This window comes from Diceros bicornis, chromosome 22 (genome assembly GCF_020826845.1).
Source record: "Diceros bicornis minor isolate mBicDic1 chromosome 22, mDicBic1.mat.cur, whole genome shotgun sequence".
In the NCBI taxonomy this organism is placed as follows: domain Eukaryota; kingdom Metazoa; phylum Chordata; class Mammalia; order Perissodactyla; family Rhinocerotidae; genus Diceros; species Diceros bicornis.
The window spans coordinates 54112359-54138528 of NC_080761.1; the positions used below are offsets into that span (position 1 = coordinate 54112359).

The following is a 26170-nucleotide window of genomic DNA, read 5'->3' on the forward strand; positions in this document are numbered from 1 at the left end:
AACCCCGATTTGCAGATGGAGAAATGCAGCTCAAATCTGAGATTTGGGAGCAAGATTCTGGGAGCTGGAGCTAGTGGTGAAGCAAAGGTGGGAAAAGAGGAGAGACTGCCTAGAGAAAGGGCGAGCCTGGAAGAGGAGGGCAGGGGATGGGGCTGCTCCTAACCTCCTAAAAAAAGCAGAAAAGAGCCCCCAGCAGAACCTTGGCACCCCGATTCCAAGGATGATGGTAATAATGAAGATACTAGCTATCATTTATTGAACACTTAACATTTGCAATGTTCTGACCTAACAGCTTCATAGTCATTGTCTCATTTATTCCTGATAACAAACCTGTGCTATTACGGTTCCTGTTTTATAAATAAGGAAACTGGTTGACGGGCCCTGTCCTTCCCAGGCCCTGTCTATGTGAGGAGGTTCAACCCAGAGCCGCCACCTCTTCCCTACAACCAGGTGCCTAGAACCCAAGCCAGGGAGGAATTGGGCATTTCCACTGCTGAGCCAGGGGGTTAGGGCAGTGCCCTGACTGGCACTGTTGCCCCAGGATGGTCAGAGAGAGGGATGAGAGAGACAGAGATGGGTGGAGGGAGAGAGGGAGGGCCAACTGTGGGACTCCGGGAAAGGGGCTCCCAGAACTTGCTCTGAACCTCAGATTTGTTCCTGAGGAAGCCCAGCTCAGCTGACAACTCTAACTCAACACCCCTGAGCTTAGGGTCCCTGAGCTCACAGTTTGGGATGTTTCAGGTCAAGTGGCAGAAGGATGACATGGACAACAATCTCAACTTCTTCTCTGTGTCATCTGACGGCAGGATCGTGTCTTGGACGCTCGTGAAGGTGCCTGTTTCCCAGAAAGGGTTGTGCAGGGGGGAGATGGGAGTGGGGCGAGCTGAATGGCAAAGGGACCCCCCCAACCCTGCTGATCCAGCCCAACCCGTGAGCCCTTCCCCATCCCTCTGTGACTGCAGAGCGAGCTGGTTCACACAGATGTCATCAAGCTGAAGGTGGAGGGCAGCACCATGGAAGGTGTCGAGGGGTTGCAGCTACACACAGTGGGTAGGAGCCCCAGCCCACTCACACCCAGGCCTGCCCAGGTCACTCGGCCCCATGAGGGTCAGCGACAGTGGCCCTCCCCCTTACTGAGCACTCTTTCCTCCACCTGTGCCAAGCCGAGCTGACAGAAGGTGATAGGAGAGCCTGGTCCTGTCTGCCCAGCCCTTGGCCTTTCGCAGACCCCTGTTTATGCAGACCCTGTTCCTGTTTATGCAGATCAGGTGCTGTTATGCAGATCCAACCCTGTTTATGCAGATCAGGCCCCTGTTTACCCAGACCACGTCCCTGTTTACTCAGTTCCTACCCTGTTTATGCAGACTGTATCCCTGTTTGCACAGACCCTGTCCCTGTTTACCCAGGCCCCATTCCTGTCTGCAGAAGCCTGGCTGTTTGCAGAGTCCCAACTGCCTGGGACAGCGGCGGGCCAGAGGGCCAGTCTCTGTGTGCCTGGCTGGCCCGGCCCTCACAAGGCGGCCCTCACAGGAGCCCAGCTCAGGCTGTCCGGGGCCTGCTGGGTGGAGGAGGTGCTGGGAGCCTCTCTTAGAACCAGGCTAAAGCTGCTCCCTCTTCTCCCGAGGCTGTGGCACCGCCTTCGACTTCCACAAAGAGATCGACTACATGTTCCTAGTGGGCACAGAGGAGGGAAAAATCTACAAGGTGAGGCAACACTGCCCCTATGCCCTTACAGGGCTGCTTAGACATGAGCACCCCCGGAGCCTATCGTTCTCGACAGACCCTCTTCTGACAGACATTAGGCTCATCAGTTCTGGAAGTCTTCTTGGGGGAAGAGAATGCATTTCTCGACCTACTGGTGAGCAGGAGGAGAGGCTGACTGCAGGAAAGAGGAGGGAGAACCTCCAGGGTGACTTTAGCTCAGCCTGGCCTCTTTCCCTCGGAGCCCTCCCTCTCTTCCTGGGAGTGGAGGAGGTAGAGGTGGGAGTGGGGGTTGAGGGAGTTGGAACATTCTGGAAAGAATTCCTGGAGGAGATCTGAACTTGAGCTGAGATTTGAAAGCCAGGTAACAAGAAAATCTCTCTCTGAATACTGAGTGCGTCCCAGCTGGCAGGACGGAACTTCATGGCTAGTTTCTGCGAGGTCTCAGTGTTAGGTGAACATCCTTCTGAACCTCCATCCATCCAGAAATAGCTCTACTGCAAGCTTTTCTGAGGCTCAGAGACTCAGAATGTTAATTACAGGCAGCCTCCCGGGAGCCCCTGGGGCCCAGCCAGAGCCGGTCTGAATGCAAAAGAGGTCCCCCTCCTTCCCAATGGCAGATGGGAGAGGCAGGAGGGAAGAAGAGACTAGTCAGTCACTCTGTCTCCTCGAGGGAGGGCGCGAGGGGCCTGCTGGTCAGGGCAAGAAACCCAGTGGGGAATCATGAGACTGGGACTTGCTCCCAGCTCAGCACCTGCTCTTACCTAGGCAAGGTGGGATGTTTCTCACTGTTGTGAGGATTCTGTGTGTGGGCCGCGGGTGAACCCAGGGCTCTGTCTGTCTGTCCACAGCCTTAGCCTGGACACAGGCTAGGCCACACCCCACCCAGCGCCCTCAGACCTGCTCTGCCTTGGCTCAGGGAAAGAAGGCCTTTTCTGCCTGGCCTGGAATCCTCTGGGCAGACTACAGCACTTTCCCTCCAGGGAGGCTCCCCTGCACCCCCTCAAGCCCTAGCCCCGTGAGCCCCTCCTTTCTCTCTGGTTATGTTGAGAGTGAGAAGAGCAGCCAGCTGCTTGGCCCCAGCTCAGCTGTGACACTGATGTAGGGTGAGGACAGAAGAGGAGTTTCAGGTTCTGACCCTCCAGAGCCGGCCCCTAGGGAAGTGGTGCTGCTGACCTCTCGCTCACTCCTGACCCCTGACCCCCACCCCAGTGCTCTAAATACTACTCCAGCCAATTCCTTGACACCTACGATGCCCACAACATGGCAGTGGACGCCGTGTCCTGGAACCCATACCACACCAAAGTCTTCATGTCCTGCAGCTCCGACTGGACAGTGAAGATCTGGGACCACACCATCAAGTGAGGGGCAAGCCCTCCCTCAGCCCAGCCTGGGCTGGGGCCTGGCCCGTGGGGCTCTGGCTCTGTGAGCCCTCTGTGTCATGAGCTCTCCACCCTTCCACCTCGGCAGGACCCCGATGTTCATCTATGACCTAAATTCAGGCGTGGGCGATGTGGCCTGGGCACCATACTCTTCTACTGTGTTTGCAGCAGTCACCACCAACGGGAAGGTGAGCGCCCCCTTCCTGACCCTGCTGAGCCCCCACTGGAGACAGGATAAGGTATCTCAGGGTCTCCCTCCTGGAGACCCCACCCCGTGCCCAGGTCAGGTAGGGAAGATGGGACAAAGGGCTGTGAATTCTCAAGGGCCACCCAGGGCCCTGTCAAAAGAGGAATCATTCATCCCTTGAGGCCTCGAGGAGAGAATGGGGCTGTTTACCTTGAAGGTGAGAGCATTGTGGAGGTAAGATGCCTTGAGGAGCAGTTATCTTCTCTGAGGCCCTGGGGAGGGAGCGACAGGGTGGCAGGGGCCAGCTTGATGTAAGGAAAACTTATGAGCCAGAGCTGATCTGTCATTGAAATAGTGTTTAAAAGGTAGCGAGTCCCCATCCCTGGGACTGTGCAAACTGAGAAGGGGAGATGGGAGGGGTCTCTGTGACACTCAGAAACAAACATTTTGTGAGAGAATTCTTAGATGCAAACCATTTTCCTTATGGACTTTGATATAAACTGAGAGGCACCTACCCAAGGAAAGAATACAGTGATTAAGACATCACCCTACAGTCAGCCCGTCAGTCAGTCAGTCATCTATCTGCTGAACAGGCGTTTACTAAGGGCCGACTATGGTGCCCAGCTCCGGGCCAGGGCCTGGTGAACCAGGTCCCTGCTCTCATAGGGCTTACACTCCAGTGAAGGGAAAGAGACAAAAAGCAACAACAAAACTCCCACAGCCTTAGGTGCTAGGCAGGGATTAAAAGAGGATGCAGTGTTTGTAGCAGCATTATTCATAATACCCAAAAAGTGGAAACAATGCAAATGTCCATCAACTGAAGAATGGATGAACAAAATGTGGCCTATCCAAACAGACTGTTATTCAGCAAGAACAAGGGATGAAGTACTGACACGTGCTGCAACACAGATGCACCTTGAAAACACACTTAGTGTAAGAAGCCAGTCACAAAAGACCCTGCTCTGTGTGATTCCCTTTATAAAGGTCTAGAATAGGCAAATCTATAGAGACAGAAAGAAGATTTGTGGTTGCCCAGGGCCATGGCAGTTGGGAGAAATGGAGAATGACGGTTAATGGGCACAAGGGTTCTTTCTGGGGTGATGAAAATGTTCTAAAATTGGTTGTGGTGATGGTTGCATAACTGTGAATATACTAAAAACCAAGAATTGTATACTTTAAATGTGTGAATTTTATAATATGTGAATTATATTTCAATAAAGCTGTTATATTTTTAAAAAGAGAGTGATGTAAAAGGAAAGGCCTGGGTGGTCTCAGATAGAAAGGTCAGGGAAAGCTTCTTTGAAGAGGTGACGTTCAAGCTGAGAGCCGAATGACAAGAGCCACCCGTGTGAAGATGGGGGAGGCATTCCGGACCAGAGGAACAGCTCATGCAAATGCCCTGGGGTGAGAATGAGAAGAGGGGTTTCAGGAACAGGCAGGCAAGCGTGGCTGGGGTCTAGTAAGCAAAGAGGAAAGCACATGAGATGAGAGTGGAGAGTGGAGAATTTAGAGTAAGGGATCTGGATTTGATGTAGAGTGCCGAGGGAGAGTCGAGGAGGGTTTTAGATTTTTTAAAGGTCAGTCTGGCTGCTGCATGGAGACTGGATTGTAGAGGGCAGGAACGGAAGCAGGGAGACCAGTTAGGATGCTCTACGGTGGTCCAGGCAAGAGTTGCTAATGGTTTGAACTACGGGCGTGGAGGAAATCAGATCAAACACTTGCTGAGCGCTTGCACGGCCAGCACTGTCTGAGCACCTCACACACGTGAGCCTCTATCCCCTCATTTATAACATGGGGATAAGAACAGAACCCACCTCACAGAGCGCTGTGAGGATTAAGATTAGATGACACACCCTGTACCATGCTTGCCCAGAGTCTAGCACAGAGTAAGTGCTCAGTGCAGGGTAGCTGCTATTGGTGTTAATGCTGCATAGATTTAAATTTTCTCCTAAAGTTTTTATTCTCATTCCCTCAGCCACAGAAAAAACACAGAGACACAAATCCCCTCTCGCCCTGCCTCCAGCTCCCACTGTGCCAGGCTTCTGTTGGGCTTCCCCAGAAGGCTGGGGGCGGGTCCTCTGAGGGGGTGCACAGGGGCCTCGTTGCCCCCCGAGGGTACTGACGTGCTGACCCCCACTTCTCCACAGGCCCACGTGTTTGACTTATCCATCAACAAGTACGAGGCCATCTGCAACCAGCCCGTGGTGGCCAAAAAGAAGAACAAGATCACCCACGTGCAGTTCAATCCCATCTACCCCATCATCATTGTGGGTGACGACCGTGGGCACGTCACCTGCCTCAAGCTCTCACCCAACCTGCGCAAGATGCCGAAGGTACAGGCCAGGGGGGTCTGCGCTGCCGCCAGAGGGGAAGTCTCCAGGATGGGGGTGTTGAAAGAAAGGGGAGGAGCCAGGGGGTAGCCCCAGGTTTCTGGCTTGGGACCCAGGGTAAGGGTGGTGTCATTGCCCAAATGAGAAGCATGGGAGAAGCAGGTTTGTGGAGAGACAGTGAGATCGGTTTTGACATGCTGAATCTGAGTTACCTGTGAGCCCCCAGGTGGAGACATGTGGTAGGCAGGGGACACTATGGGTCCCAAGCCTGGGGGAAGCATGTGGGCATCATTGGCTTATTTGGTGTGGACCAGGTCACCCAGGCAGGGGGCTCGGGGCTCAGTCACTGCTCCATTGGCTGGGCTTACACAGAGCATGAGCTCCAATGGTCCCCGAGCTGGGAGCTGTGGGTGCACCCAGGGAAGAGGAAATAAGCCGTGAAGAGGGTAACTAGGTCAGCAGCCAGGCAGTCCTCCTTTTGAGTTCTGGTTCCTTTCTGGGATCTATGATGATCTGGAGACCCTGTCCAGAGCCCAAGGGTCCCAAATACAGGCCACGGAGCCCAGAGCCCTGACCTCAAAGTCTAGATCTCAGAGTCCCAATTCAGACTTAAGAATCCAGGCCTTAGAATCCAGAGCCCAAGAGTCCAACTTAAAAATCCAGAGCCCAGTCCTGCCCATTTAGGTGCTAAGAGAGGAAATGGAATTTGCTTTCTGCCAGGTTCTGGGCCAGGATGAGAGCTGGGCCATGGCTGGGCCAAGTTGCCCTGATAGGTACAGTTGCAATTTGAGGCATTTACTTGCAGTTTGAGGCAAGGGCAGGGGCCTATCTCTTTCAACTACTGACACCTGCTCCCCTGCGTCCCTACCAAGGCAGAGGCCACCGCACCATCCCTCTGGTGCAGGCCTGGTCTATTCCTCACCATGGCCAGCGAGGCAAGGGCTGGGAGTTTGGCCGGGCCTGTAATTGTAGCCAGCTGGGGGAGGGGGTGGACTTGGCTATAAATACTCAGAAGGCTGCTAAGCGCCTGCAGCTGTGGCCCAGAGGCTGCGGTGGGCTGGGGGGGGCTGGGAAGGATGGGATGGGATGGGGGTGGGGCGTGGTCTGAAGCTCTTTGCTGAGCCCAGCTAGTTGGCCTCAAGGAGGGGGAAGGAGACAGCACAATTTGTGGAACAGATAAAATCTGCTCTTAATTTAGTGAGGAGAGAGACCCAGGCTTGAGCTGGCAGAGCTGGACAGCTCTGTGGGAGGGATCATGGCTGCCCCTTGGGGCAGGGGTACAGCCATCACACCGTGAGGTGGTAGGTCTGGATGGGGGCCTGCTCTGCCCATTCTGACCAGGGAGGCAAAGATCTCCCACAGTCCTAATCCTCTCAGAGCAAGGTCAGTCACGGCTGGGAGAGCTGGGCTCTGTGTTTCTGAGGACCCACATCTCTGAGGACCTGAGGACATGAGTACTGGGGATCAGAGGACCTGAGCAGGTGACAGCTGGAGGCTACCACTTGGGTGGATTGGAGGTTCCTGTGAAACTGCCATCTGACCTTATCAGCAGCCCAGATTCATGCAAAAGGAAGTCCTCTAGACATCCCTCCCACCACTCTGGGGCTGCAGTCTCCCTGCCCTTCCCAAGAGGGCTGGCCACAGAGGCCTGACTTCCTGGCCCAGGGAGCTTCCCATGATTGGTGTCAGAGACCAGCTTGTCACAGGTCAAGGGCTGTCTTTCCCTCACTGCTGTATAGATGGGAAACTGAAGCTCAGAAAGGCAAGGGACTTGCCTGAGGTCATGTAGGGAGTTAATGACAAAGCTGGATCCAAAAGCCAGGTCCCCTAACTCCCAGGGAATGGGGTGAGGCCAAGAAGAGAACATGAGCTTTATTTGGGAGGGAGAGAGGGAAGAGAGAGAAAGACATCTTTGTCCTCTGCCGTGAGAGTGAGGAGGTGAGCTGGGCAGTGGCAAAGGCATCGGGCTGCAAGGGGAGGGGGAGACAGATTTGGGAGCAGGTGCAGGGGTCACACCAGGAGGAAATCTGAGCTCTGCATGGTGTCAGTAGCCGGGATGGGGCCAGGAAGGGGCTGGCCCTGCCCTCTCCCCCCACCTCACAGCCCAGGCCAGACCCAGGCTGGGCCCTCAGCAGGCAAGGCTGGGGCGGATGCCAGTGAGCAGTGGGCACAGGTGGCCGACAGGGCGGGGGCTCGGGAGCAGAGGGAAGGCAGGAAATGGCAGCTGCCCCGGCCTAGCCCACACCCCACTGCCTGCACAGAAGGGAGGATGTGACTGTGCTGGTCTGCCAAGGAGCTCTCAGGGCCCTGAGTGACACACACTCTCTTTTTCTTGGGGCCCAGCTTACCAGCTGCAGTATTAGAGTGCCCTGTAGGCAGGGGTGAGGGGTCATAAATTCAGGATCTGCCCTTCTGAGAGACAGTCCCAGACAAGGACATCTGGAATCACATGAGATATCCCATCAGCCCTCTTGGGTCTCCTGACATCATTTCCCCCTCCCCGGTATGTTCCACACAGCAGGCCTGGCCCCAAATTGCACCTCACTCCCAAGAATTAGCTAAGACTACTAGGTGAGAGCACCTGTGGCTTTGTCCACACCCCACTCCCTCAGCAAACACACCTCTTAGTTCCTTGTTAGGACTCAGCCAGGGGCCATCCTGGGGGAAGGGTGGTCCCAACGGTCAGAGGCCCCACCTCTCCCCAGGGCTACAGCTCTCCCTGGCTTGCAGGGCTAGTTCCTGTGAGCGTCAGTGAGCGGATACCTTCCTCCGCTCCTTCCAGCATCAAGATCCTATGTTGATCTGAGGTTCAGAGCAAGAGCTGCATGCTTCTTGTAGGCCTCAGCTGGGCCCCTGTGTTGCCCAACCTGAGTTGGGGAAGGATCCTGTGGGGGTGGGGGGAGGCAGAGATCCAGAATCTAACTGGGCAGGGGAGGGGCGGGGCACAGCTGGGGTAGCTGAGCAGAGGAGGTGGTGCTGGGACAGGGAGAGGTGGCCCAGCCCTCACCATTCCTCCCCTACATGTACTTCCCCTCTCCCCAGGAAAAGAAGGGGCAAGAAGTGCAGAAGGGTCCAGCTGTAGAGATTGCAAAATTGGACAAACTGCTGAACCTGGTGAGGGAAGTGAAAACCAAGATCTGAGGGCCTGGCCTCAGGCCCTGTTCCATTTCTTGAACCCAGTACTTGTGTAGCCCCTGACTCTGGTACCCAAGCCTTAGAACCCCGTATGTGACCCCACCCCTGATCAGGCCCCAGCATCTGCCCTCAGCACCCGCTCCAGCCCTGGTTCCAGGACCTTATCCCAGGACTTGGCCCTCCACCACCATTACCCCCTACTACTCTGCACAAATAAACCTGTGTCTGGAAGCCCATCCCACACCTTTAATTTTGCTACCACAGGGCCCCCAGGAAGAGGAGAAAATCTCAGGTTAGAGCCATAGTTCCATTTATTACCCAGCAAACAGTGGGAGGACCAGAGGAGGGGCCCAGCCTGGACACCCTCCCATTATTGCCATGGATTCCAGTTTGCTTCCCCAATCTCAAGGGCCTAGAGGCGATTGGCCTAGGGAGAGGGTGGACCCCGCCCCCAGCCCGCCTTGGAATGGAGCAGTTCAGATGGCCCTGGCCCTAGCACCAACTCATGAACCCCCAGCGCAGGCCTGTCTACCTGGGGCCACCAGAGCCCCTCTTGGAGCTGGCTAGACTCTGGGCTGCTAGATCCAGCTCCAGACAGGCTGTTCTCTGAGTTCTGAACCCCAGGCTGGCTGGACCCTGGGATCCTGATTCCAGGCTCTGGGTGGGGTCGACTTAGGTCCCCTACTCCAGGCTAGGCCAGGGGACTTCAGGGCTGCAGCAGGTAGCTGCCTTCATGGCTGGACTTCTGGGGCGGGGGCCCCTTCTCAGGACAGGGGCCAGGGCTGGAGTTGGGACTGGATTCGGAGAGGGAGTCGATGTCAGCAGAGCGGGAATGGCAGGCCCAGCAGAGAATGACCCAGAGCAGCAGCAGCAAGAAGCCTACGAGGCCGTTGCAGACGATGGCGATGAGGGCCCCCTGGGAGATGGCTGCCCCCATGACGGGCAGCACCCTCAGACCAGCACAGACCTTGGGGCTCCCTCAACGGCAAGGCCCATGCCGAGGCGGGACTCTGGTATAGCTGGCCTTCCACGGAGGCTGTCCTGTCCACACACTCGATGATTCCTGGGCAGTGGAGATGTCCACCAGCAGTCCTGAGCCTGTGGGGGCTACAGAGCAAAGGGAAAGGTATGAGGAGGCAAGGGTGGGGTGAGGCCTGGGAGAGGGGTAGCGGAGAGAGCCCCTTCCACATCTCTGGGCTCCCTGGCAGAGGACTTCGCGTCCCAGCAGGCCCAATAGCCCACAGAGCCAACGCCCCCTCCTCATGCCCCTCTCTGGGCACCTGGATGGGGGTGTAGCCACCGTGGGGAGGCTGGAGTAGGCAGCTCATTTTCTTTAGAACCAGTGGGCTCCCCCTGGCCCTGCCCACCAGCTTCCAGCCCTCCAAGGCACTGAGTGGGAGGGACTGACGAAGCCCAAGGCCTTGGAGGATGGAGGCTGTGACCAGTTTGGTGTGGCCCGGGCGCCTCCCCTCTCAGGACTCCAGCCAGGCCGCTCAGGGCCCTCCGGAGGCGCCGGCTCACACAGAGGAAACTTTGTGGAGGTCTGGCAGGCTAGTGTGGGTCTGCGGGCCAAGGCTGTGCCCCAGGTGTGCCCCTGGGGCCGCCTCTCCGGCCAGGGCTGTGTCTGCGCGTCTGGCTGGGTCTCGGGTCCCTCGCCTGGACGTGTGCCTTGGTACCCACCTCTCGGTCTGTGCAGCTGTCTGTCTCCCCGTGTAGCGTCTCCGTGTCTGTCTCTCTGTGTGTCCCCATCTCTGGTGTGTCTCGTTTCTCTCCAGTCTCTCTCTGTGTGCACGGGTCTCTGTGTGTCCCTCTGTCCCCGTGGACGTGTCTCCCTCCTCTCTCCGTGGGTCTGTCTCTACACTTCTGCCTCTGTCTTTGTGTCCGTCTCTTTCTCCCCGCTGTCTCTGTCTCCGAGGGTCTGTCTCTTCACCTCCGTCCCGGGTCTCCGGTCCTCGCCTCGTGCCCGGGGGGAGGCCCCTTACCTGAGTGGAGCCCGGTGCGCGCCCGCGGAGGGTCCGGGGCCGCGGGATGCTGGGCGCCGACTGAGGCTCGGAGCCGGCGGCGGGGGGCGGCGGGCGGTGGGCAGGGGCGGCGTGCCCTCCCCCGGCCCTCGCCCTCGGCCGCGCAGCCTCCGCCGGCCGCTCCCGCCGCGGCGCGACCGGGGCGGCCTCTGCCGCGGGCGGTCTGCGGCGAGCGGGCACCTCCTCCCCCTGGGGCGGCGCCTCCTCCGCGGCCGCGGCTGCCCGCTCGCTCGCTCACTCGGCGGCGTTCGGTCGGCGGCGGCGGCTCGGGCGCGGGGTTCGGCTGGGCTCGGCTGCGTTCGGCTACGTTCGGCTGGGCTCGTCTGGGCTCGGCCAGGCTCGGCCGGCCGCAAAAACAGCGAGGAGCCCCGCCTCCCGGGTAGCCGGCGGCCGGCGGCCTGCCGCAGGCGGAGCCATCCCCGCGCGCTGCCGCCATGCAATTGGCTGGCCACTCCAGGCTCGTGCTATTGGTCGTGCGCTGGGGTGGGGACTGGCCTGCTCTTTGTCCGGGCGGGGGCGGGGGAGGAGGGCTCAGGGGGCTGCTCAGTCCCGATCCCTCCCAGGGGAAGGGGGCGGGGGAGGCCCACCTATTTGTGGGGATCTCTTGCACCTTCCACACCTGGAAGAGCTGCACACCCAATATCTGAGAAAAGCCGAAGCCCCTGTACCCCCCATACCTGAGGAGACCGCCCCCCATATCTGTGAGAGGTCTCTGTCCCCGTCATGTGGAGGCAGGCTCTGGGTCCCCACGTCTGGGAGGAGACTGAACCTCCTCTTCTTGGAAGCCCCCTATACTCCTGCACGTTCACTCCACCTGGGTCTGCATCTCCACTTCAGAGGGTCTGTAGTTGGCTCCACACTCCCTGGCCCCAGGAAGGGTGAGCAGCTCTGCCAATGTGTCCTTGGACACATTTGTTGAGTTCCCACTCAGGAATGGTTGCGGATTTGTGCTTTGCTCTGCTATGAGGGTGTCTAGGACAGAGAGTAACGGGGTGCTCTGAGGGATGTCTCAGCCCTGCTGGAACAGGACCAGGCATGACTGTCCATCCTAGAAGCTGTCCTAAGAGGAAGATCAGCTTGGGCAGGAGCCATCAGGTAGGCCTTCCTACCCCACCTCATATGCCAGTGATTCCTAAGTGTTCTAAACTGGACCCTTTTCTCATCTCACTCTACATGTTCTCTATGGAGGAGCACAACCCGAAAGCTATATCATGAAGACTCGCAGTGTTCCCAAATTCAGCGCTAACTTATCTCTGGAATTCTAGATAAAGATCCGTGTGCCTACCAGAATCTGGGTGGCATCGATTCCTGATTCTGCCGCTTAGCTAACTTTGTGACCTCTTTTAGCTTCAGCCTCTTCATCTGTAGAATGGTTTTTAGTATTAGCTACCTCTCAGGATTGTAACTCACGAATTCTTTCATACCAGACCAACCACATCTCAGCAAATGCCAACTGACACAACCCCGAGGACCACAGGGCTAAGGGGTCCCTTCCTCCAATGCCATGAAATTACATGAGATCCCTGTAAATCCAAATCCTATTTTGAAAATGAGAAAGGGAAAGGTAAAATAATCTGCAAGACTGAGTCATCCAAACCTACTGAATTACTTTGTCTAAAATTTTTGGACCCTACTGAGTTTACTAGAGTGGATTAATTTTAGTTGCCACTGGCCGTTAACCAGCAGGGTGGGGGCATTGTGAGCAAGATCAAATCAGTTCTAGGAAACAAGAGACTTATATCATTGCACATCTGAGTGTGCTGTGAGTGAATCTGTGACCCAGCTGCAGGAGTTCGGATGTTATCCTGAAAACAGTGGGGAGCCACTGAAGAACTGTGAGCCGAGGAATAAATGTGATCATATCCAGAAATGAGAAGGATGGTTTAGGCTGCTGGGTGGAAGGAGGGATTGAAGGCTTTTGAGAGTGAAGGCAAGGAATGATGACAAGGACTGAAATGATGTAGAAGGGTAGGAGTGGAGAGAACAGCGGAGCACTGAGGGTGTTTGGGAGTTACAACTGGCAGGACTCAGAGACCTAGACCTATAGGATATGGGGGGTAGGAGAGAGGGAAAGTCTAGGCTGACTCCCAGGTCGGCGACTAGGGACACTGTGATGCCGTGGACTGAGATAGGGAACCCATGAGGAGGGGTGAATTTCAGCAGGGGGCTGAAGGTGGCATGGGGGAGGGGATAGTAAGTTCTGTTTGGGATATGTTGAATTTGAGGTACTAATTGGACACCCAAGTTGAGATGTCTAATAAACAGTTGGATAAACAGGTCTGAAGTTCAGGAGAGAGATCCAGGCTGAAGATAAGGTTTTGTGAGTTATCAGCAAAAGAGTAGTAGTCAAACCAGAAAAGTAGATGAGCTCACCCAGGAAGAGTAAGAACTGGTTTAAGCAAAAAGATACATTTATAATCAGATACTGAAACCTAAAGACAGGGATGCCTCAGGAACCACTGGAACTAAGACACAAACCCATTATGTTCTCTCTCCATCTCACATCTGTTACTTTCTGCCTGTCTCCTTTATTTCCCTCCCCTGCCTCAGCCCCAGCCGCTGCCCTCCCTACCTCCAGACTAGCTTCCAATGCTCTTCAGGTCCACCTGGTGAGAAACCTGACTCACACAATCCCAAAGCTTAAATCTTATTGTCTAGGCATCCAACAGACACTGGCTTCTTTTTCAGTTGCAGTTCACAAATTCCTCAGGAAGTACCCTGGCTCAGCTTAGTAAGATGCTTAACTATGGCCAAGGGATGGATGACGATCAAGTTGCCTAACATGGCCCACATGATAACCCTATGGACATTGCGGGGCAGGGGGGATGCAGCGGACGTGGTGGTGGGGTGGTCCCATGAGAAGAGAGATCCTGAAAAAAGCAGAATGGTAGGTGTTTACTGTAGTTCACTCTGCCCAACACACACACATCATTTTCCTATATATATGATTCCAGAAATGCCCTCACCTACATAATCTAACCATCCCGCTGTACATATGCCAATAAATTCACCTCCTCTCTGATGGAGGGCAGCTCACTGACACATCCAGCTACTGCTTCTGGAGCTTATATCATAGGACCACTGTTCTTCATATATAGGTTCTCTGGGAAATGTCCCTTTACACTCTAGTCAGGTCTCTGTAAGGTGTGAATATGGCTTCTAGTAATCCCATTACCTTTGTTTGAACTGCTTTTGAACTATCTTTAAATCATTCCTACCCCCCAAAATAACTCCTGATATTTAGTGATGGAAGAAATAGAGAATAAAATGGAGTAAAAAGAAAACACTGCACAGTGGTCACTAATCCAGAGCATCGTCTATGTATTTTTTGGACATGAATAACAATGAAAATGATGGGACTAGGAAATCTCATGGTATCTGTTTGTTGACTCACTTCTTTGGCTACAGAGTTCCTTGGTCAGCCAGTCTGGCTGCCCCAGGTTTTTCCCACAGGGTGAGATCCCTTACCCAGGGCTCTGAGAGCGCCATTGTGGAGGATTTCTCTGTGGGGCACTGTACTGATTAGCACTGCACTTTCTAGTGGTGTCTTCGGGATTATCCTGGGATTGAGCAATCACAGATATCTGAATTTGTGAGAATCGGGTGTGGTTTTATTTTTCCTCCCAGATGACACAGTTCTTTTAAAACCATAATCAGCTGTCTGTCAGTTTCATCTGGGGGAGAATTCCTTCTGCTAATAACATATTTCATTGATCCTAAGGCACATTTTTTCTCTAGTTTAAACAACTCTGAGATCAGAATATGGCTTACAGTTAATGGCATGTAATAGTTTTTTAGCCTCTTTTTTTTCTTAGTAGTACATAAAATAACTTGCCTCTTATAATTGATGGAACATGAGATTTATTTAATATAGTAATTTTATCAGCCAGAGTTCTTTTTCACAAATAATAGGATCCGCTCTGGATAGTTGAAGCATAAAAGGGATTTGTTAAAAGATATTATTTAGCTCAGAATTGTTAGGCGGGCTGGGGAAATGGACTTGAGGCTCAGTTTCTAGGAACAACACCCAAACCATACCACACAACCTGATGAGGAAACCACAGCCACCGCCACTCCAAATACTAAGCACTAAGTGTTCAATTTGACTGCCAAGTTTACAAGCTCTTTGGCCCTTCTGTGGTAAGAACTCAATATTTGCCACCACCAGGAAACCACCGCTGTTACCACTCCCGCCCCCAGAAGCTGGACACTTGCACTACCAGCAACAGCAGAAACTGAAGTCCTGTGCCAACTTGCTTCCTTCCTCTATCCGTCAGGATTAGCTAGGTAACACAGTAGTTACAAACAACCCCCAGATCTTCCCAGCTTAAAATAACAGTGATGTATTTTTTGCTCATGCTACAGTTCCAGCATGAAGAGGGGAGGAGGGGTCTTGCTCACTGTGGTCACTCAGAGATCGAGGCTCCACCGTCTTAGGATGGTGCCACCTTCTAGATATGAACCTTCAGAGTTTGCCTTGGCAGAAGACAGTGAGGAGAAACATACATTGGCTTCTGCTCGTCTTGCGTTGATCAAAACAAATCTCATGGCCACACCTAACATCAAGGGACAAGGGAAATGCAGTCCTCCTGGCGCTCAGAAGGAGAGAAAAACCAGAAATGTTGGTGAACTTTAGTGATATTTAGCTCCCTCATATTGCTCACTTCCAAATCAAAGTCTCACATGGGGGAGGTAGCAAGCTGCAAGGGATGCTGGGAATTTTATTTCTGACTTCTACACTGAGGAGGCTGGATTTTAAAATCAGAATTTTCCCACACGGAAAAACTATTTAACAGATTCACAATATATTCGCAAATATAACAGATTTCTACCACCATAATCAATACTAGGATTTTGTAGAACCATGCTCTCTAAAGCTTCAGGTTTGTCAAGAAGATGCAGGGCCTACACAAGCTCTTGGAGGAATTTCTCTTTTTTAGCACTATGTCTGGGGCTTGTTCAGTCCCCCTGACTATGCCTTCTGGCTTCATGGGAAATCATAGGTTGGAGTTCCAGGGCTGGAAGCCTTTCTTCTTCAACCTGCCCTGGAACGATCCCTTGCCTTACGCTCATTCTAGTCAACTCACTCTACTATGGGAGGGACCATCACATTTGCCTGGCAGGGTAGGAACATCCAAAATGGGTGGTCTGCAAGCAGTTAGGGGACAGCAGAGTATTTAACTTGGATAAGGAGATGTGTTCCAGGCTTGACCTCAGACTGCTAGGAGCTAGATCATTATGTAGCCTTACTGAATTGCAGAAGCTGAGTTATTGGCTATTCTCTAATATTGGTGCCCTGATTAGGAAACTGAGAGGTCCTAGCAAACAGGATGGAGGTGTAGTGGGAGAGTCAGAGGAATTGGGAAGCCCTGCTTGTCGTCCCCACCCTGCCTCCTCTCTCTCCTTTTCTCTCTCCACACAAGCTTCTGATGCTTCTCCAGTCCACATAATGATAAACCCAGCTTCTGACAATTCTCAGCTCTATAGCTTAAATCCAGGTACCCAACAACATGTTGGCTCATCTCTTTCAGTTCCAGTTCCAAATTTCCTAAGGACTTGCTCTCATCAGCCCGGCTTTGGTCAACTGCCATTCCCTGCGCCAGCGATCCGTGGGGAGGATCATAAGATGGTGGTTCCCATGATGACCACATGAGTGAAAGGCAGTTTCCACCAGAAGGGAGGGCCATCTAAACAAAACGTAAAGGAGTCCACCATACTAACATTTATGGATGCAAGGGAAAAGATAAATCTGCAAAGTGAGTAAGGAAGGAGCTGTCAGAGGGAGAGAAGGAAAACCAAGAGGGAACATAGTTTCAGGGAAGCCCAGAAAGGACAGAGGTTCAAGAAGGAGGGAGGGGTCAGCAATCCAAATGTCAGAGAGAGGTCCAGTAGTTTAAAGAGAAGGGGGCTGGCCCCGTGGCTTAGCGGTTAAGTGCGCGCACTCCGCTGCTGGCGGCCCGGGTTCGGATCCCGGGCGCGCACCGACGCACCACTTCTCTGGCCATGCTGAGGCCGCGTCCCACATACAGCACCTAGAAGGATGTGCAGCTATGACATACAACTATCTACTGGGGCTTTGGGGAAAAAAATAAATAAATAAATAAAATTAAAGAGAAGGGACCCATGGACTTAAGAACAAGGAGGTTGTTGGTTATCTTGGCAAGAAGTAGTTCCAGTGGGCAGTGGGCAGTGGAGGTGGTGGTGGACGCCAGGTTTTAGTGGTTTCAAGAGTGAGTAAGAAGTTGATGCGATATAGATGATTCTTTCAAGAAGATTGACTGTAAAAATTAGGAGGAAGGAGAATGGATACAGAAAGATGTGGAATCAGAGGAAGTTTTTTTTAATTTCTAAAAATTTTTTTTTTTAAAGATTTTATTTATTTATTTTTCCCCCAAAGCCCCAGTAGATAGTTTGTCTGTCATAGCTGCACATCCTTCCAGTTGCTGTACGTGGGACACGGCCTCAGCATGGCCGGAGAAGTGATACGTCGGTGCGCGCCCGGGATCTGAACCCGGGCCGCCAGCAGCGGAGCGTGCGCACCTAACCGCTAAGCCACGGGGCCGACCCAAATTTCTAAAACTTTTGTATTTTTTTCTTACATGAACAGGTTTAAATACTGGTGGGAAGGAACCAGGATATAATTGATAGCTATTCTTATTACCTTCCATCTCCCCTGGGCTTTGCAGATCCAGGCAGGCAGAGACAGGGACAGAAGCTAAGGCCCTGGCAGAAGGTGTGAACCACTTCAACTTTTTCCCGGCCACACTGGAAAGTAGGGCAGAGAGGAGGTGTCTGGCCACAGCATTGGGAGACCCAGGTTGGGGCCCAGGGATTGCACCGTGGTCTGTGCCCAGACAGAGAGGCCTTGTGTGGAGAACAAAGCAGCCCAAGGCCGGAGCCAGTCCTCAGTGGGTGGGGGCCGGGGACACCAACAGTTAAACAGTGGGGCAGGCAAACTTGGCATGTGCTGATTTCCCCGTCTCAAAACCGTGCCTATCGCTGCCCTTACCCACCTACTCGCTCCTCAGCGTCCCTGCCAAGCTGTCACCTGCTTTCTTAGCTCCACTTTCCCACCTCCCATCACTCCTCAGCCACTGCCCCCACCTCCTGCTCTCACAGTCCCTGAAGCTGGCTCGCCAAGGTCACTTTCACCTCCTTGTCACATCCAATGAATACTTTTTAGTCCTTATCTTTGTTGACTTCTTGGCAGCATTGAGGCTGTTGATCCCTTTCTGAAACTCTATCTCCCCTTGCATCCGTAAAGCCACTCTCTTGGAACATTTATTACTCCTCCTAAAATGACAACCATTGTTTATTAAGCACCTAGACTCTGTCAGGCTCTGCAATCATGATAGATAGCCCTCAGCTTCATGCAAGACAGCTCCAAGGCGCGGATGAAGGAACTGGGCCTCAAGGCAGTTGAGGGGTTAAGGCCCCACAGCAGCAGCAATGGAGTCTGGATTAAAACCCCAATTTGCTGCATTGCCCTCAACTCCAGCATGCTGTCTGTCTCCCTCACCTTGCTGGGCCCCCCTCAGCTTCTTTGGTGGCCTGTGCTCTCTGCACCTACCCTCTTTTCCTCTCCTCTCCTTAAGTGAGCTTTTCCTCTGCATTCATTGCCCATTTTTGTGCTGACAATGTTTTAACACCAACCCAGACCTCCCTCCCAAGTCCCAGACTGGTATTTGTTGTTGCTGCTGCTGCTGCTATTGTGATTAAGAGCTGAGATTTATGGAGTGTTTACAACATGGCAGGCACTGGGCTAATTTCTTTATATACCTCATCTCGTTAAATCCTTACAATGACCCTATGAGGTAGGTGCTGTTTTCCCATTTTCCACTTAAGGAAACTGAGCCTTAGAGAGATTAATCACCTTACCCAAGGTCAACAGGAGCCCAGCTTTGTCTGACCCCTGAGTCCATTCTCTTAACTACTGTCCAGATGCTTTCTACCAAGAGGTCCCACTTGTGCCTTACGCTTGATATGTCTACATCTGAGCTCGTCTGTCACTTACTTGCTGTGTGACTGTAGGCAAGTGATTGAATGTCTGAACTGTGGTTATTATCAATTTCCCCAAAGCCTCTCCTTCTCCTGTACTAACTAGTTCAATACACAGTTCTACCATCTCCCAGTCAACAGGGTGGTATAAGACTCTTCCCTTTCCCTTCCCTCCCCACCCTGCGTTCATCAAGACTTGGTGACTGTAAAGAGCCCTGTGCTCACTGCCCCGGCCCTGGTCCTTCTCCTACCTGTTCTCACTCAGGCCTGCTCGTGCCCTCTGCCACCACGGCGTCCGCATTCTCTGCCCTACTTACCTACCTCTGCACAGCCCCCAGAGCAGTCTTTCCCAAACACAAATCGGTATCCCCAGCTCCCAGGGCCCCCTGCGTCTCAGCAGAAGCCCCTGAACCTCAGTCTGGCTTTCAAAGCCCCTGCTGCCTGGCCCCACCTCTTCTGAAGCCCCAGCTCCCACCGGGCCCACTGCCGACCACAGCGGGGTCCTCACCATTCCAGCCTTTCCCTCCTGTTCCCCTGCTCGTCCCCTCAGGGGTAAGGGGTGTCCTTTGTCTCTCCACAGCCCTTCCCCCGGCCGCTGGTATGTGTTTTTTCCATGACACTGAGCCCAGTGGTGGGTGTGTTCAGGTGTGCAAAATTGGTAATGTTTATTTTATAAAAACTAAATATATGGTTGCACAACAATGTGAATATGCCACAGGACTGTACACTTAAAAATGGTTAAAACTACACTAAATGTAACTCCTCTCCCAGGTCCCAGCCCCTAGAGCTGGTCGGAAGGTTATTTTGGGGACCCCTTCTCACCCCAGCCTCCCCAACTGTGTAGAGGTCCTGGGTATTTTATGCTGTGATTCATGTGGTCTCTGCTGAGATGCCCAGATTGGGACCTCAATGCCCAGGATCCCCACTTCCCAAGCCCACCCTCCCCCACTCCTAGGGCATCATTAGTGTTTGTGGGACCCACCTACCCATGTAAACACAGACCCCCTCTTCATCTGGGGGAATCTCTGGATTGTTTTGCCCCCTCTCCCCTCTCCTTGGCATAGTGCCTTCAAGAAGCTTAGGCTTCCAGAAGGCCAGAGTCAGGAAGAAGTCTGTGGTTGACTCAGCCTTCGGCCTGAGATCCTTACCCCAAGAGACAGGGAGAAAGAAGGCCCAGCCTTCTGCCTGGGACAGGACGGGGAAGACCTGGACTGAACAAAACTCACAGACCATCTCAGTAAGTTATCCCGGCACACCAACTCCTGCCACAGGGGGTCAGAGTCCTTGGGGGCAGAAACCAAAAGGTGTCCTTCCCTGCATGTATGGACACACACTAACACACACACAACCCACAAAGCAGAGACACACACGTATACAAGCAAAGACACACGTATACAGAAAAAACAAGCTTACCCACAGACAGACGCATGCACATGAAAACACACGTCCATAAAGAGACACACACTACATATCCAGGAAAATACACATAAAGAGGTTCAAAGGTCTCCATAACACACACACATACACACACACACACACACAGGAACAAAGGTAAACCTACTGACAAACTCATGCAACAGGTGTCACTGAATGTGTTTTGGACCAATGACTGAAGAAAGAAGTCAGAGATAAAGACACAGATCAGTTTTCTAGAGATTGGAAGAGTGTATGTATGTAGGGACAGACTGATGGGAGAGAGAGCCAGGCAGAAATAGGGAAGGGAGAGATCTTGACCCCAAGGAAAGAGAGTAGTGGTTATTTACATGGTCCCAGCTACTCACCTAGCCCTCATTTATTCATCTGTTCTTTTAACAGTTACCGCACTGGGTCCTCTGCTGGGCTGGGTAGGCAGAGGGGGCTGGGCCCGGCCCTGTCCTCACATATGCCCAGCCTGGGAGGGAGAGAGATCTGTCCCTGAGCAACTACAACACAGAGTGGGGAGTGCTGTGATGGGGGACATGCACCCACCTCTGGGCAGCGGTGGAAGGTAGGCATTGTCAGGGAAACCTGAATCAGATATTGAAGAGATAGGAGTTGCGGGGGATGAAAGATGGATGGGGAGGTCAGCTTGGGCCAAGGGGACAGCACATAGGAAGGTGTAAGTATTAGTTTTCTGTTGCTGTTTTAACAAACTACCATAAATTTAATGGCCTCAAACAACACAGATTTATTCTCTTACAGTCTGAAGTTCAGAGGTCTGAAATAAGTTTCACTGGGCTAAAAGCAAGGTGTAGGCAGGGCTACACCTAGTGGAACCTGTAGGCAGCGTTCCTTCTGGACGCTCTGAGAGGAGAATCAATTTCCTTGCCTGTTCAGCTTCTAGTGCCTGCTTGTGTTCCTTGGCTTGTGGACCCTTCCTCCATCTTCCAGTCTCTGCTTCCATCATCCCATTACCTTCTCCTCTGACTCTCACTCCTCCTGCCTCTTTTCTATTAGGATGGTTGTTATTACATTGGGACCACCTGATGATCCAGGATAATCTTCTCGCCTCAAGATCTTTAACTTAACCCAGCTGCAAAACCCCTTTGCCACATAACTTAACATTCACAGGTTCTGGAAATTAAGATGCGGACATATTTGGGGACCATTATTCAGCCTACCACAAGGAGGGTGGCATATTGTCTCACAATCTTCAAAACATCCTCTAATGTAAACCTTGTTTTCAATCCCCAGATTGAAGATGAGGAATCTGAGGCTCATAGAGGTTAAGTGATTTGCCTTAAACCAAAAGAAATAGATGATAGCTAGCTAGCTAACTAGCTAGATGATACATAGATGATGATAGAAAGAGAGAGAGAGAGAGAGAGAGAGAGAGAGATAGATAAATAGATAGATAGATAGATAGATAGATAGATAGATAGATAGATAGATAGATGGATGGATGATACACAGATGGTCTTTTTTTAAAAAAAATGACTGAAAAAAGATACATGCTTATTATTTAAAAGTTATCTATGCCAGAAAGAATATAAAGAAAAATGCAACAAATCCTTCAAAATCTTACCACCCGGAAATGGTCAGTGTTAACATTCGGGAAGCAGAAAGCCTTGAGAGAGAGAGAGAGGTGTAGAAAGAGAGCCAGACAGGTAGAAAAATTATATAAGATTGAGGCATACTATAGAAGCTATTTTTTTAGCCAAAAGTACAAAGTGTACTTTTACTTGAATATAACAGAGGGAAAAGAAACTAAAGTAAAAATGAAGGAATAGCTGAACTTCGGCTAAATAATTCTCCGCCTCAAAAAATGTTCATTCCTAAAAGACCCCCTCAAGTTAAGAAAAGCGATTTCAATTAAGAGATTGGAGTAGGATTTTTCCCATTATGTTTCAGTTTTTCTGCTCTGAGTTGCTCTGAACTATGAAAGAAAATGTGATTAGTGCTTCTGTCCTCCACCCCACCCCTTCTCTCCACTCTAGATTTTGTTGCCAGTGTTGTTTTTATTTTATGAGGATTTGTAATATTTACATTCTGTTCTGCAACTAAAATTCCTACACCTTAATCTCCACCTAAATGGAATGAAGATTCACTACCAGTCCTTTTACCATGAATCCTCCTTCCTCAGCTTCTTATTTTGATTTATCTCTTGGCTGACTGGATTTTGTCCTTGAGTAGATTTTTCCAGAAGGGCTCATGGGTTCTGTATCCCCAAATTCATTATTGAGGTCAACCAGTTTGTTGGTTATGTTCGGGATGACACTTTTCTACCCTCAGAACTTTGTGGATATTGCTTCATTATCTTTGTTTGTCAAATGTTCCTTGGAGAAATTTGAGATCAGACTGAATTTTCCCCTGTACGTGACTTGCTTTTTCAGCCTAGGTTCCTAAGGTATTCTTATTTTATTCTCAAAATTTGGTAAATAAATCAGTGTGTTTTAATATCAATTATTCTGTATCGATTTTTCTGGTTTATGGTGTGCATTTTCAATCTGAATATTCAATTCTTCCTTCATTTCAGGGAAAGCTTTTCTGTATTTCATACCTTAATATCTTTTTCTGTTCCATTTTTGGAACCTCTACTTTAGGGCTGCCAACAATTATGCTTATGGTGGCTTGTCTTTGTCCTGTCTGTTAACTTCCCTCTAATTGCTTTAATGACTTTACCATTTCCTATCACATTTACCCTCAATATCTCCAGCCTTTCCTAAACAACATTACTTTGATTTTCACGCATGTCTATTCTGTGTTTTGCTTTCTAGTTTATTTATTACATCTGAAACAGCATTATTCTGGTCCTTTATTATTTTTCCTTAGTTCTGTAATTTCCCTTTTCCTCTCATCCTGTTGTTTTATCATCTTGCCTTTGAGTTCTTGTTCTATTGATTTCATACTATTATTAAGGCTTCTATGACAGGAAGAACTTGCCAGGAATCTGCTTTTATTCTTTTGGTTGTGTTTTCATCTAGATTGGGTTCTTCATCGATTTTTTGCATTCTGTCTTCCTTGTTCCTTTCCCTCCCTCCTCCCTCCCCACTTCCCCTCTTTCCTTCCCTCATGCCTATATCATGGCTGTGGTCTATAAGCCTAAAGTCCATCCATTTCCTTCCCTCTTCCCACTGTCTACCATGGCTCACACTGAGCAGCCCTCTCCCTGCTCTGGAGTGTAGGTCCTCGAGCCCCTTCCCGTCTTGTCTGAACCAGTTTATCCTCCCCTGGGAGCTATGGTTTGAAAGCTGGCTATTGCTTTCAAACCCACCCACCCCATTTCTGTGGCCTGAAGGTGGCTTGGCTGGGCCTGCCTGCTGACTTGACCTTGATGGGGCCTGAGTGCTGTCTCTCCTCTGAGGCCCGGTTAAGGATCTCATTCCAGTGGGGGAGGGGACGACACACACATCCCATCCTGTAGGCTTTGGCTTGTCCCCAGAACCTCAGCCCCATCCCTTGGAAGACACCAAGTCTTGGCAGTAATTCTTACCTCTCCTGAGGTCTCATGGAAGAACACAGGGGCTTCTACTTACAAAGGTTTTTTTTCAAGACTTTTCCTAAATCTGCCACCTCACTCAACAGTCCACTTCCCTCAGATTACAGGATATTAGTGAGAATTCTTGGTGTTTTGTTGGCTCACCTTTTCTCAATGCTTTTTTGGGCATGAGGTTAGGAGACATACTGCTCATTCATTGCACCAGAATCTTCTGTTACTTTCCTTGGCTATCACATTTTAAGGTCTATAAATAGAATTTCCTTGTTTGGTTGGACTTGAGTTTGTAGCAGCGTTTTTGTGTCGGTTTGTTTTGGCTTTTGTTCATTTTGTTAGTGGAGGGTAGGAGGAGGTGGAGTGATTCTGTGACGGCTTTCCTTTGCCGTCTAACCCAGAGATCCCCAGCCTTGCCTTGCCCATACCTCTCCCCTCAGACCCCTCCTCTGGGCAAGACCCTAGCAGCCCCCAGCCCTCAGCACTTTCAAGTCCCTGGGGTGACACAGGGGCCCACAGGACTAGGCCTCGGCCCATAGTGGGTCTTCAGTCCATGGTAAAGAGAAAATGAGCAGGGAGTGTTTCACGGAGGCAGCATCAGAGGGACCTCAAATGCTTCCCAGGAGAGCCTCAGGCAGGGCAGAGCATGAACAAAAGCATGGAAGTAGGAGAGGAACAATGACTGGGGAGCGGGGTGGGTGGGGGTGTCCAGCTAGAGGAGTGCCAGCTGAAGGGAGCAGGAGGAGAGAGGCTGGAGAGCAGGGCAGGCAGGACCTAGGAGTGCAGACTGGCCTGGGGGCTGCCGTATACGTGACCAAAGCACTTAGCCCTGTGTCTGGACTCTCAGGGAGTACTATGATGGGCAGGGGCAGGGCAGGTAGGGAAGCTGGTTCCTGTCTCTCCTCCCCATCTCAGCCCCTCCCAGGGAAACTTCTCTGACTGCCCCACTGTCACTGCCTTCTGCTGCCCCAAGGCGTTCCTGCTCTCTTCTCTAGAGCCACAGGTAAGGCTTGGGCCATGGCCACACTAGGTACCCTCTCCATCACAGGCCACACACTAACACAGCACCGATATGCCCCTGGCCACCTAGTCACACAAAAACAGAGCTGCACGACTGTACACCATCACCACCAACTTAGATATGATGGCCCTGTGACACACGCGGTTGAGGGCACATGTTGCACACAGCCCCACACTATCTGGTTCCCCCAGAGGGGGAACCTTTGCCTCTGATTCTCCTGAGAGCTTGCCCTGCCCCCTGGTGGCCACTCCCCAAGCCACTGCCCTTCTGGGAGGACCCTAACTATCCACCCACTTCCTGGTCTGGTTCATGCCCAAAGAGCTTCTAGCCTAAACAGCTTCTCCCCTCAGACCGGCACTGTCAGATCAGGCCCCCTCAGATCCACTCACTCACAGGTGGGCCTCTCCCATCAGACCAGCGCTGTTTGGCAAGGCCTTCTCAAAGAGGGTGACCAACTGTCCCTGTTTGCCTGCAACTGAGGGGTTTCCCAGGACTGGAGATATTCAGTGTGAAAACTAGGACAGTCCCAGGCAAACCGGGACTAGTTGGTGATCCTAGTCTCAGATCTGTGTGCCTGTCTCTCCTCAGACTGGACCCTCTGACACTCTCTAGATCAGCCTACCCCCTCAGACTGGCCCTTCCAAACAAGATCTCTTCAGCAGCATGTCGCAGACCAGCCTCCCCTCAGAGTAATCCTGTCGCACAGGCCCTCTCAGACCCTCTCACCTTCAGATTAGCCTTCCCTATCCGAGTGGCCCTGTCAGAGAAGGTCCCCTCCAGCCTCTCTCCTCAGACTGGCTCCATCAGATTCCCCTTCTCAGACCTCCTTCCCTTCTGCCCTCCTCTGAGGACATGGAAGGATGTGAGGATTACACCCCAATCCTTCCTGCATCCCCAGACAGGTGCCACCATCTGAGGGTCATCTCTATACCTGGCCACGTTCAATAGCTCTGGGCATGTGGTCCTCAAGACATAAAGACACACAGGTGCAGGGCACAGAGCTGGGGTTTGGAGCCAAGCATTTGGATGAACTTTCTCAGAGTCCAGCCTAGGGAAGGAGTGAGCTCACCGGCTCTGGGGAGTTCTCAGGGCTGGAGACTGCCCAGGAGGGATTCCTGCCTAGTGTCTCCCGACCACCTCCCTCTCACCTGGCTGGCTGCTGGAAAGCAGACGTGGGCTGTGTGTGCTGATAGCTGCCTGCCCCGGAGCAGGAATGAAGGGCAGGCAGGCAGCCGAGAGGGGGCAGCAGAAGCCAGGACAGTCCCCAGCTGAGGCCAGAGAGGCACACGGCCACAGGCTGGGGTCTGGACCAGGGCAGGAACACAGAGAGGGAGGCAAAGAGGAGGAGGGACTGATGGAGTCAGGGAAGAGGAACAGACACAGAGATGAGGATGAAGAGTCACACAGAGAGAGACAGAAACTCCAAGATGGGGATAGACACACAGAGACAAAGAGATAGGGAGGAAGGCAGCACAAGAGAAGCCTG

The 26170-nt window shown here is 52.1% G+C and overlaps 2 protein-coding genes across 3 annotated transcripts in view; one reads left to right on the forward strand and one right to left on the reverse strand.

Moving 5' to 3' along the window:
* DNAI1 (dynein axonemal intermediate chain 1) overlaps positions 1 to 9031 on the forward strand; it is a 58919-nt gene extending 49888 nt beyond the window's left edge. The window contains exons 14-20 of the mRNA XM_058566139.1: positions 742 to 831; positions 963 to 1050; positions 1625 to 1704; positions 2914 to 3062; positions 3172 to 3271; positions 5418 to 5603; positions 8643 to 9031. Coding sequence (XP_058422122.1) covers positions 742 to 831; positions 963 to 1050; positions 1625 to 1704; positions 2914 to 3062; positions 3172 to 3271; positions 5418 to 5603; positions 8643 to 8741 — 792 coding nt within the window. The 3' untranslated portion in view covers positions 8742 to 9031. The remainder of the gene's footprint in view (positions 1 to 741; positions 832 to 962; positions 1051 to 1624; positions 1705 to 2913; positions 3063 to 3171; positions 3272 to 5417; positions 5604 to 8642) is intronic.
* On the reverse strand, positions 9005 to 10962 carry ENHO (energy homeostasis associated). Of its 2 annotated transcripts, none has more exons than XM_058565996.1 (2): positions 10718 to 10962; positions 9005 to 9833 (listed from the first exon to the last, which is right to left on the reverse strand). In XM_058565996.1, exon 2 carries the CDS (start codon positions 9670 to 9672, stop codon positions 9442 to 9444), a length of 231 nt encoding a protein of 76 aa, XP_058421979.1. In that variant the 5' UTR covers positions 9673 to 9833; positions 10718 to 10962; the 3' UTR covers positions 9005 to 9441. The 2 variants fall into 2 exon arrangements, with proteins under 2 accessions (XP_058421979.1, XP_058421980.1); XM_058565997.1 differs by lacking the exon at positions 10718 to 10962 and adding an exon at positions 10416 to 10517.
* Between the last annotated feature and the right edge of the window lie 15208 nt (positions 10963 to 26170).